The sequence below is a fragment of the Gekko japonicus genome, unplaced genomic scaffold, assembly GCF_001447785.1.
Source record: "Gekko japonicus isolate JY-2015 unplaced genomic scaffold, Gekko_japonicus_V1.1 scaffold1475, whole genome shotgun sequence".
NCBI lineage: Eukaryota > Metazoa > Chordata > Lepidosauria > Squamata > Gekkonidae > Gekko > Gekko japonicus.
The window spans coordinates 429,779-442,752 of record NW_015166464.1 but is presented as its reverse complement, the minus strand read 5'-3'; the positions used below and the strand labels follow the sequence as shown (position 1 = coordinate 442,752).

The window sequence follows — 12,974 nt, the reverse complement described above, 5'->3', positions numbered from 1 at the left end:
GCACCTGTTCCCGACTGAGGAACAGAGAGTGGATTATATAGCTTCTCGGCTGAGGGATGAGGCAGCAGACTGGTACGTTAGTCTACACAATACTGATGGACAGGAACTTCAATCAGTGGACGCCTTTATGTGGGCCCTCAGGTGCAATTCGAGGACCCCAATGCAGGAGCTTTCCTTCGTACCTTCAAGCAAGGTAAAATGATGGTTAAAGCATATACCATGGAGTTCAGGTGCCAAGTCACCAAGATTCGGGGCTGGCCGGATGAGGTGCTGGCAGAGCAGTACCGTTTGGGACTGAATCCAGAGGTCAGGGAGATGGTCCTCCATAGCGTCAACCTAGTCTCCCTTAACGCGTGGATTCAGGAGGCTGCGGATGCAGAGACCAGGCTGCCGACCATCCAGATTGACAACGCAACTTCGTTGGGTAAGACTGTCCTGGCTACCCCTGAACCGAGAGCTCCCCTCTCAAAGAAAGATGGGATGAGAGACCAGAGGATGAAACAAGGTCTCTGCCTGAAGTGCGGGTTGCCGAGTCATTTTGTGGTGGCTTGCCCGGGGGGAGGATCCCAGAGGACGGTGAAGTAAGCAGCAAAGAAGCGGCGGGTGGACACCCTGGTGAAGAAGCCCTCCACCAAACCCAAAGGGTTGCAGGCCCTTCAAGTCAGCATTCTGGAGGAGGAACCAGAAACATCCAGCGAGGAGGAGGATCAACCGGTGGGAAACAAGATGGACCTGCATTAAGCGGTGTGGAGCAGCAGGTCCCGAATCCCGAGGCACCAAAAACGGTGAGCGGATACCCCCCCCTTTTTTATTACCGTGACTGTTCAGAACCCAGAGCTGGGGACCCACATAAGGGTGCGAGCTCTAATTGACTTTGGCTGTGGCCGGGACTTAATTAAACCCTTTGGTTACGGGACTTGGGGTGAAAGTCGTCCGGCTGTCCGACCCTATCATCTTCACTCAGATGGATGGCTCTGCTATGAAGGAGCCCTGTAAATACAAGACTGTTCCTTTAAGAATGGGGGCCGGGGCTCACTGGGAACACAGGACTTTTGTGATCACCACGGCTGCCCAGTTCCCCATGGTGTTGGGAAGTCCGTGGCTCCATGCGCATGACCGATATATTTTGTGGGACGAGGGGGTGGTCAAATTCATCTCCCCCAAATGCACGTCTCAAGTGTGGGAAGCGCCATGGGGGGGAACTCCCCCTAACGAACCGCTAAGGGCTTGCCTGGCCATGAAAGAACTGGATTCTATTCCGGTGGAGTACCGCGATTTGGCTAGGGTTTTCGAGGAAGAAGAGGCTGATGAGTCCCCCCCCCAATAGACATTCTGACTGTGCCATTGAGTTACTTCCCGATGCTAAATTACCCAAAGGGAAGTTATATGCCATGAGTCCTCAGGAGAAAGAGGAATTGCGTAAATTCATTGACAAGAATTTGACGCGTGGTTTTATCCACCCCGCTTCTTCCCCGTTCGCGGCTCCCATGCTGTTCTGCAAGAAAAAAAGATGAGGGCTTGCAGCTGTGCACCGACTACCGTGGCTTGAATGCGGTGTCTACTACGAATGCATATCCCCTCCCTCTGATGAAGGATCTCTTAGCAGAGGTGGCTAAGGGAAAGATCTTTTCTAAACTGAACCTCAGAGATGCTTACTTTTGTGTCTGCATAAAAGCCGTAGACGAATGTAAGACTGCATTTAATACCCCTCTGGGGCAGTTTGAGTACAGGGTAATGCCCTTCGGCACCCGGGGTATTTATGAACTTTATCAATGAAGTATTGCACAAGCGCTTGTTCAAAGGGGTGATTGTTTATCTTGATGATATCTTGATTTATTCTCCCGATAAGACAACTCATGTGAAGTTGGTGCGGGAGGTTTTCAAGACGTTGCACATGCACAAACTGTTTGTGAAACTCTCCAAGTGTGAGTTCCACTGCTTGGAAATTGACTTTCTAGGTTATCACATTTCACAGTGAGGCTTGGAGATGGACCCGGCTAAGGTCCGTGATGTAGTGGGGTGGGAGCCTCCCCGGACTAGACGACAGCTACAAGCATTCCTTGGTTTCAGAAATTTTTACAGGTCCTTTCTCCCCAATTTTGCCCAGGTGAGCTTACTGGTCACGGATTTACTAAGAACTAAGGGGAAGGGGCCGGAGTGCTCTCGTCCTGGGACCAAGATACATTGGACTAATGAATGTCAGGAGGCATTTGAGCGCCTTAAGTCCCTCTTTACCTCCGAACCGGTGCTGGCCCACCCCAACGAACTAAAGAAATTTATTGTGCAGATCGATGCGTCCAATGTGGCCGGGGGAGGGATACTGTAGGAGGGGGAGGAGGGGAAACTCCATCCCCTGGCTTATGTCTCTCACAAATTTAATGACATTGAATGGAACTGGTTGGTTTGGGACAAGGAGGCGAGGGCCATTAAGCTCACGCTATCCATGCGGCACAACTGGCTGGAGGGTGCCTGGATCCCCTTTGAGGTTTGGATGGATCATAAAAATCTGGAAGTCATGCGTACACCCCGCAACTTGAACGCAAAGCAGCTCCGGTGGGCTGATTTTTTCTCCAAGTTTAACTTCACCCTGCACCATTTCCCGGGGAAGTCGAACTCACTGGCGGATGCTTTGTCCCACCTCCTGCAGCACGACAGCCAACAGGAAGGTGTGCTCGACTCCATGTTCACTCCCTTCCAGTTGGAAGGGGTGGTGACAACACACAGCAAAGCTAAAACTCAACCCCTTCCCCCCCAGGCCTCCGGATGGGAGGGGAAGTTCGCTTCTGTCCTCTCTGATGCTGACAGACTCAAATGGAGCGGGGGGGAGGTGGAGGAATGCACTAATGGCTGCTGGTACTGGGGATCCAAACCTTTTGTTCCATTAGCTGTACAGGGTGAGATTATAGCCGTAGTGCACAGCAATAAGATGGCAGGACATCTAGGATTTGTCAAGACTTTGCATCTCCTCCAGACAGTTCTGGTGGCCGGGAATGTGCAAGGATCTTTCATTGTTTGTCCAGTCATGCCAAACCTGCATTATGTGTAAATCCTGGCCGGGGAAGCCTCCTGGGTTGCTGCAACCTTTACCCACCCCAAGCCGGCCCTGGGAAGTTATTTCCATGGACTTTGTTAGGGACTTGCCCCTTTCAAAGGGGAAAACAGTGATTTGGGTGGTTGTGGATTTGTTCTCAAAGCAGGCACATTTTGTCCCGTTTAAGACGATGCTGACGGCACGCATTCTCGCCAAAGCCTTCCTCCAGCATGTTTTTAGATTGCATACTCTGCCCCGAAAAATAATATCCGATAGGGGGTCGCAATTTTTTTCCAAGTTTTTTGGGGAGCTGATGGGCCTCTTGGGGGTGGAACGCAGCCTCAGTAGCACTTATCACCCCGAGACTGATGGTCAAACAGAACGGGTTAATCAAACGCTGGAACAATACCTCCGTTGCTTTACTAATTATTAGCAAGACGATTAGGAGGGGCTTCTCCCTTTGGCGGAATTTTGCTACAATAATGCCTGTCACTCTTCTATGGGAGTATCTCTGTTCATGGGTGTCTATGGCTATGAGGTGCCACCTTTCCCGTTCCTGTCGAATGAACCCCTTCCTGAAGGCGAAGTGGGGGAATGGTGTAAATGACTGAAATCCGCCTGGCCAATGTTATGTAAAACATTACTCTGCAAAGCTCGCTTATAACGTTCAGGCAGATAAGAAAAGGTGTGACACTTGGGAGCTGCAACTGGAGATTCTGTTTATATCTCTACCAAAAACATCAAAGGCTTGCGGCCGATCTGTAAATTGGGGTGGAAGTTTGTGGGGCCGTTCAAGGTGGTCCATTTCAGCCTTCTCCACTGTGATCCCGGGCCAAATGTCTGGCAGCCACAGACTGCTTGTCCCCCCCCCCCCACTAATTCAAGGCAAGCAGCATTATGAAGTCACTGAGATATTGGACTCTAAGGTTCGGCGCAACAAACTGTATTATTTGATTGAAGGATTTCGGTCCGCAACACAGGGAGTGGGTAGCAGCGGACCATGTCTCTGCTCCCCGCCTCCTCAACTGTTTCCATCGGCGCTTTCCAGAGAAACCTGGAGGGGGCCGTTTGGAGGGGCAGGATATCAGCTAGCCCTGTCATAGAGTTGGAATGTGGAAGGGGTTACCTCCTCCTCTGCCCGGCTCTTCCCTGTCTCACGCAGCTGGCTATCTGTAGAAATGACCTTGGTGGGTAGTCTGTTTGTAAATCACCAGGCTTGGGAAAAGTAATAGTTTAGGCGCAAAAGTGCTTTGCTAGCTTATCTTGCCCGCGCACACGGAATCTAACCATTGGCTTTTGCAAGTGGGGAGGGCAGTTTGAATATCCTTTAATTCAGTGGCCATCATATTCCTGGACATTCCTAACACAAGCTGTATACGAGTTACTTTAGTACTGGAATTACCAAATAAACACTTATCTTCTGAAGAAGCCTGAGTGTGTGGTGTTACCTGCCTAAAGTTCCTGACACACATTCCCAGAAGGGCAGCGTTAAGGTTATGAATGCATAAGATGGTCACAGGGCCAGCTCACTCGCTAGGCGTACTAGGCATTCGCCAAACAGGACCCGGCGCCCCCCCTCACCAAAGCCCCCCGCCGCCAAAAGGACGCAGAGGGCCACAGCAGCAGCAGCAGCGGAGCCAAAAAGAGGGGGGGCAGAGTGGCAGGCAGGGAGAGGAGCTCTGACAGGACTTTCAAGCAGCCTTGTTCCCGCCGCTGCCTTGGGCTGCCAAAGGTGAGCTGGAGCGTGACAGGCGGAGAAAAGGACAAAAAGAGAGATGCTCCTGCTCTGCCCCGCACAGTCTCCTTTCCTCCCACAGTTCCACGGTCCCACTCTCGTCTCTCTCTCTCGCACGGAAGCAGGGAAGAAAGGGAGAGCGGGTGGACAAGTGAGGGGAGGGCATCTGTGCCTCGCCTAGGGCGCAGAAACACCTCCTTGGGCCGGCCCTGGATGGTCATATTACCTGTGGCTGATGCAAACCGTCCTTGTGGAAAAGGACACAGTGGCTTGTTCATTCCTTTACCATGCTAAGGAAGGACTGGAATTAGTAGCCGCAATCTACCTTTCATCAGGCCTCATTTAGAAAATGATAAATGTCAATAGTTTTAACTCCTTCATATATTTACAAACGTCTTGGGGGAAAAGGAAGGTCACAATGTCCTCTGCAAAGCTTTATAAATATATTACCTTCAGTAAACAATGAATTTCAAAAAGACTCATCAACTCATGGAAGATGGGCTCAACCCTGGTTAAACTGCCTATGCCAAGAATGCAGCCCCAAAGAAAAGGGATCACTCTCCAGAGACCAGTTTCCAGTGAAGGGCTTAGAGCTGGTCACGAGGGACAGAGTAGGGGCAGGTCTACTCTGCTTGCTCACAAAATTAAACCCTAGACCAATGTCACAAAATCTACAATATGAATAAGTTATTCCAAGTACACATTTGACTGCTTATTTTCCCCAGCAAATTCTCTTTCAGTGGACAGCCTTCACCTCTGGACCATGCAAGCCCCATGCTGTCTCCTAATGGTTTCAGCAACTGCTGCTTCCCTTCAAAAGACAGCAGAGTATCCGAAGAAGCGGAAGCCTCCATGTCAGACAAACATCCAGCTTCCATTGCCCACTTAGAGGTGCACAAAATGCCCAGGGCCCAAGTGACATTTCATTGCCTGTGGGGATTGCTCTACAGCCAAGCAATGAAGGAGTCTGTGCTACACGAATGCCGCCCATGTTTACGTATATTCTCCGTCTGTGCAGGCAAGCAGGGCAGGTGTGAGAATCTCTATAAAATCATAGTTAAGAGGGGCAGTCTTTTAGGAACAGGTGTCCTTGATGGGGTAATAGAACAAACACTAGCCCCTCGAAATACTACACTTTCCTCAGTCGCATGGGACTAAAAGTGGCTTAACAACAAAAATCTTGCAAGATTTACCCGGAACATTGGGGGGGGGGGAAGACACCAAGACCCAGTGCTTTTCTGTACAGATGTAGTGGCATGCGGCCAGGGGCAGTCTTAGCCATTGGGCCAAAGGAGCCGTTGCCCAAGGCTCCAGGCTCAGGAGGGTCTTGAATACCCATAGGCCCACCCCCTCAAAGGGACCTTGGGCTGCTGGCTTCTGGCAGCAACAGTGACTCCTGCCCATCTCACATGGTATGAGAGTCACTCCTTGCATGGCCCTGGTGGTGGGCCCAGAATCACTAAGACCACCCTCCATTCCTTAATGAAGTATAGTGATGACAGCATGTTATCTATGTAAGCATGTCAAAAGGGGGAGGGAGAAAAACAAGATTATCTTTTGCACTATAAGGATTCCTCCATATGTGGGCAGGGGACCCAGATGGGGAAGAATAATTTCCATGAGAATTATTCTTAATATAACACAACAGCACTGCCCGTCTGCCCAAGAAGAGTGGCTGCACCCCGCTCCCACAGGACTATGACCACTAATGGGTCAGAAAGAAGCTGAGGCAGGTGGTTATGACTCAAAGACGAGTCTAGCATGTCTGCTTGTAAGAAGACAGCCCAGGTTGAACTCAGACTGAATGCCAAGTGCCGAACTTAGAAACATTTTAACAGGAAGCCTTCTTCAATGTTCACAGCTGCTCAGCACAAAAAGATTAGGCCCGTTAGACCACACTTCACTGCCAGCACCTTCACAGGTCACCTCGTCTTCTGTGGAGGGGAAGCCCTGCGTGTGCACAAGCCGCAGCTGCTTGTGTGTGTTTAGAAGGGCTGACGGGAGGTACGAGGCCATGTGTAGGTAGTGAAGATTCTCTCTCTCTCTCTCTGTATCTTCCCGAGCCTTCCTTCGCACATCCCTCTCTCTCCCCCTGCTGCTCTGAAATAGCATCTGGGATAAGAGGTCATGAATATTTCACAAGGATAATTACCTGACCTGGAAAGACTGAGCCGGCTGGAATCTTGCTGGCAGATTTAATGGCACTTTCCTCCCGTTTCACAGCTCAGCCCAGCCCTCGCTGCAGCTTTGGCCTTAGCCCACATCCCTGCCAATTAACCCTAAGCTCATACCCATTCACTCCTGGCCTAGCACCTCACAGCAACTACGTATAGCTACGCTGGGTGAGGAGCCCTTCCACCCTTTGCTTCGGATCCCCTTTTGGCCAGGCTGCTTTGGTCATTATTGGCAGTATGTTATCTTGCCAGCCAATTTTAACTCTTACCCTCTCAGTGCATGCGCTCTCTCTCTCTCTCTCACACACACACACTCACAAGAACTGAACTCTCACATTAACTCTGGCTCCGAGCAAGCTTCCACAAAGCTAAAAATAGCCCACTCTCCCTCTACCATCCCCTCTCCATTATGTGATGTTAAATTAAGACAGATGCCTTTAGACTGGCGTGGCATGTTTTCCTATGGCTCTATTCCCACCCACTGCAACCATCTCTCTCTCACACACACACACACCTTCCTACATATTAAAGGATCCTCACTAGCTCCACTCTTCTCTATCACAAGTTACTGGCCCCGAGGGCAATATTAAGCACTATAAGCAAAGAATACTGGTGCCAGCTGCCAAATCCACACCCTCCCAGAACATGTACCCCAGGGCTCTATAGCATTTTATTTTAGAAAGCTCAAAACCTTTTCTGCCTTTAAAAATACAGTCACAGGCCATTTGGAAAGCCAGACACAACTCCAGCGGTTGCACAGAATAGACTATTTCCAGATTTAGGCTGCTCTTCTGTTGCAAAACATGGCGAGCGAGGCGGGGAGGGGTGGGGGGCGCATAGAGAACATACCTTTTTCTCCATGTCGAGCTGCCAAAAAAATCTCAAAAGCATTTAGCAAATGAGAATCAAGCAAAACAAATTCTTTTTAAAAATCCTGCATGAGACATGCCAATCCAGAACATTTGCAATTTAACGTGCTATTTAAAGAACAATTTTTGATCCACTCGAATCATCAATGACAAGCCACTTTCTCTGAAGTGGGAACAGAAAACCAGTTTAAAACACTTCTGTGTGCTGGAGAGAGAGCAACCTAGACAAACAGGGAAGGAAGGGCTTCAGAAAGGAATACGGAAGTCAGTGTGGTGAAATGCCAGACTACGACTGGAAAGGCCGAGTTCAAATCCAGTCGGCCATGCATGAGTCGCCTTGAACCAGTCTGCCCACCTGTCTCTGTCCCTCTCTGTCTAACCTGCCTCACAGGGTTGTTGCAAAGATGAAATGAGGGCAGAAAGATGCACACCATGCCCTGAGCTTCACAGAGGAAGAATGAGGTTGGTTGTTTTTTTTACAAAATAGCAGTAATACAAATCTCCAGGGAGTTAAAAAGAAGCCTCGATCTGATCTAAAAATCGGTAGTTCCTCCTCCTCCTCCCTTTCAAGGTTTGTCCACATCACACTCCCATAGGAAGTCTTACACGTTGCTTCTGACACTTCATATTTTGCCCCAGCAGGATTTCCCCGACTCCTCCAGTCCTCCCCCCCCCCCGCCCGCGTGACACAGGCAGCTTCATGATTCAGCTCAAAGCCCATAAAGACCCATCTGCCAGCCTCTGGAACCAGGGCGACTCTCCCAAGCTCATTTGCTAGAGGCCGTTTCACACATTATATTTTTAGGTATATACCTAAAATAATTTAAAGTGTGAATTCTATAAAATGTGTATTTTATTTATTTGCCATATTTTTATAGCACGTTCCAATTACAATTTACAAAGCATATAATAGTGGTACACCTGTCGGGAGAGAGGAGAGGTTGTGACTGTGAAATGTGCACTCCGTGACAAACTCAGATTCGCCACATGAAAAAAGAGAGCCCTTGCTGACATGAGCTGAACCAACAGCAACAACATTAGGGTGAAGAACTTAAAGCCTCTGTCTTTCCGTAGCTTAATGGCACTATGCCAGTCCTCACTGGGGTGACTTCTAGCCCATCCCCAAAATTGTGTACAGGGCATGAGTGACCTTCATGTAGAGAGAAGCTACTCTGACAAAACGTAGCTTCTTACCTGCTGCATACTATGGACTTCGTTACCTGCTGAGATTGGTAAGCTGCTTAACTCTGTATCCCATTACTTGTTTCCTTAAGTGAACAAGTCCATCAAACCGTATTAAAATAGTTTAATATCTTTCCAATGACTTTTTTTCCTTTTAAAAGAGGAGACAGAGGCAGAGCAAGGGAAGGGAACCCCCCCCTTCAAGAAGGCCAGATGTTATGACCAAAGGCCAACTCGCATGTTTATCATGCAACAATGGCAACCACTGCACATAGACTTGGACATATGGAATGGCCATCACAGGCATGACTTCAGCAGCATTATCTGGACACAGTCTCTGGGAAGGAAGGCGAAGTCCCCTTGTGATGAGCTTTGTGCTTAGTAAACTAGCACTTCATGTATTCATATAAACATGCCTTCATCACACACTGGGGAAGAAGTCAGTGGTGATAAGGGCCCAAGGGCCCGATCGTCTGCCCCAGTTCTGGAAGAGGACACATTTCTTTCGCTGGAGGATCCGGTCCCTTTCGATAAAGCAGGCGCTTGCGTGCATGGCAAGAGACTGCAGAGAGGACTGAAGCTCTGAGAATCAGATGCCGTTATCCATTCTGCACTTTCCTGTCATGCACGGAAGAGGTCCTGGCTCATCCTGGGTTTAACTAGGAGATGCTGGCCAGAACACGGGAAACACAGGATGCCCGTAGCAGCCCCATTAAGCAATAGCATTTAGTGAGCATAACTTTTCCAAGACGCCATACTCACACACACACACACACCCCGGCTGAAATAAAAAGGAATGCTCTTGCCATATGTTCAGAAAAAATATGTTCAGATACCACTCAGAAAGTGGCTCTAGCATTAGTCTCATAACAGGCCAGGAAAACAGCAGCAGCAGCAGCAATAGACCCTTTGCCCTTGCGACAGGGTCAAGGTGTATCACTTTGGCCTCGGCAAAGTGCTAGGTGAGGGTCTGTCCTGACTTGTGCCTCGGTCTCAGTTCCCAAAGCCAGTCACCACTCAGCAGAGCAGCCACCCTCCATAGTCAAAACCAGGAAGGTCCCAATAATATCAGTAGGCAGGGAAGAGGAAGTGACAGAAAGCCAATCCTGATAGCTCCAGAGTCCAGAGAGGAACAACCAGGTCCTGAACACCCCTTTTTAAGTTGTCCTCCTTCTTCACTGCCATAGCTCCCCCAATAGTCATCCTCTGTAGGTGGATCGTACTTGGGGCTTCGAATGTCATTGGCTGGCACATCTCTGTAGAAGGAGGAGGGATCGGCAGGTGGTGACCCTCCCAGGCCATACAGGTGATTGGATGAGCCATTCAGATGGGGATGAACGGCTCCATTCTCCCACTCAGGCCTGCAACCCCAGTCAAACCCAACAGAGTGGTGATTGGTTGGAGGACAGTCCTGAAAGACAGATTCTTTTAGGTAACGCATGTCACGTCCCTTGCGCTCTGCAGGAGATGCACATATTACATCCGAGATGGAGACACGTGTGTGCTGGAACCAGGCCCAGAGGGAGCGGGCGCGGCAGTCACAGGCCCACGGGTTGCTGTTGAGGCGCAGGAACTCCAGTGAGGGCAAGTTTGAGAGCGTTTCCCCAGACAGGGTTGTCAGGCTGTTGTTAAACAAGTACAGAATGGTAAGTTTGCGCAAATCACGAAAGGCCCAGGTAGGAATTGTGTGCAGGCGATTCCTGTGTAGCAACAGGCGGTCTAATCCAGACAGTCCCCGGAAGACATTCTCTGAGAGCTGCCAGATCTTGTTGCCATGCAGAAAGAGGTGGCTTAGGTTAGCCAAGTCCACAAAAAGGTCATCCTGAGAGATTGAAAATAGAGCAAGAGTGAGGAAGAATGGCAACTTATGAGGGACACCTCCTGGGAAATGATTTGTGCTTCCCCTTTAAGATGGTCGTCCTAAGAGGCTTCTCCCATACATGGAACCCTGTGGCCTGCTCATCCAGACCTTTTTCTGTGCCTCATCCCTCTTAGGGGGTCGACTGCTGTGTGGAAATTCAGAGCTTACTATTAAACGACTCCTGCTTTGGATGCCTCACACTACTCATGCACACACACACACCAGGATGTGGCTTGAAGCAATGAGGCAGGATCTCTAAATGCACTTTTACTGCTGCAGCTTTCCTACTCTTTAAGCCACACTGCCCGGAGCCGGATAGGAATGTGGTTTTTAAGTGAGTCTCTGGCAAGACATTGAGCACCTTCCTGCAGGGGAGAACCAGCGTGTGTGTGTGGGTGTGTGTGTGTGTTGGGGGGGGGGAGAATTGATAGCCACACTTGTCAGCTGTCTAGATAGGGTCGATGAGCGCCAGTTGTCCACCCTCCAATCTATTTGCATCTCCACCCTGTTTGAGAGGCCCATTGGCGCTTTCCCTCCCTCTAATCTTGCTCTGCTGACTGAAGGGATCTCCCACTCACAGCATTCACTATACATTTAGACCCATACTTCTTCCTCCACCCACAGTTTACCCTGGGGCATTACTTTTCTTTCCCAGACTCTCCTTCCTATATATCAACTAGGAGATCTTTTCTCAATACCTCGAGCATCCATTTTTGCCAAGGGCCAAAGTTCTACAAGGTGAGAAGGACTCCCCTCTTGAGCACCACCAGCCGGTTGCCCAGGACAAGATAGGCAACCAGCTCCCCACAGGAATCAAGAGGCGACGTTTCAGCCCCCGCCCCCGCCCAGCAAAGGAATTTTGCTCACCTGCAGGCAGAGCAGATTATTCTCTTGAAGATAGAGGTATTGGAGGCTGAAGAGGTTGCGGAATATGGTATTTGGTAGGCTGCTAAGCTGACAGCGGTACAGGTGCAGAGACTGCAATCGTTCCAGTCCATGGAAAGTATCTGGGTCAAGGGTGCGCAAATTGTGATTGTCCCCAAGATCCAGTTCTTCAAGAGCCTGCAGATGGCGGAAGGTGCCCGACTGGATGGAGGAGATGTTGTTCGAGTAAAGCCAGAGGGTGACGAGGCTGGGGCCAAACATGCCCATCCGCAGGGTCCCGATCAGATTGTTTTGCAGAAAGAGGCGCTGAGCGCTGGGTGGCAGAGCTCGCGGCACAGAGGAGAAGTTGTTGGCCTGGCAGCTGACGGTGGGTGGAGGAAAGTAACAGGTGCAGAGCATTGGACAAGTGGGAGCTCCCAGGGGCAAGGCCAACAGGATCAGGAGGGCAGGAGCCAGGCCTGCAAGGGAAGGACACAGGCAGGTGAATCTTTCAGCTCATCACCCTCCATTAAGGGAATATTCCATCGGTATCCACCCATTCCACAGGCTAGTTCAAGACATCAGGCAAACACATACCAGATATTTAAAAGCTTCAATAGGTTTTTCAATTAAAAAGAACACACACAATACCTTAAGACAAAACAACAACACTGTGTACGTGTCATTCTATCTTCTAAGCCCCCTCTGCTAGCTACATTTCCCAGCTCTTGCCTTTGTCCTTTGATGACCAGCTATTATTTTTCTTTCAGTGAACGAAAGGCAAGAGCCTGCCGCTTTCCAGCGCTGGGCTGTAGAGACAGAAACATCCTGAATCGTGAGGCTCACAACAATGTCACTAAAGTTGGCAACCCTGCAGAGCATCATCCCACGTGAGAAAACATCCCTGTGTTCCCTTCCTCTGCAAGCACGTTCTCTCTTCATGTGCGAGCAAGCAAGAGTGTGGCCATACGTGCGTGCGTGTGTGTGGATGGTCTCACGTGAGCACTCCCATGGAAGTGTGCATGGCTCCCAACCTCTGCCTGCGTGAGTGTAGGTGGTGTGACGTGATGAGCGAGTAACACAAGCTGCCGCCGTTGCCGTTTCAGTCATTCACACCACCTCCATGGAGGCCCTACGCTCCCTTCCCACTCCCTCCACCCGCCACTCTCTTCATGGCCAGCATCATCACGTAGGAAGCGGGAGGGCTCCAAGCAGCCCCAACTCCACCAACACTCAGACCCTCTACCAGTACCAACCA

At 50.0% G+C, this 12,974-nt stretch overlaps 1 protein-coding gene across 1 annotated transcript; it reads right to left on the bottom strand.

Annotated features, from left to right (window-relative positions):
- Positions 1-8,644: 8,644 nt before the first annotated feature.
- On the bottom strand, positions 8,645-12,195 carry RTN4RL2 (reticulon 4 receptor-like 2; the record flags this gene model as incomplete). The annotated part of the gene is given in 2 exon segments (XM_015412090.1): positions 8,645-10,813; positions 11,720-12,195. Coding segments are annotated over 2 exon segments (1,197 nt in total). The 3' UTR covers positions 8,645-10,033.
- Positions 12,196-12,974: the final 779 nt, after the last annotated feature.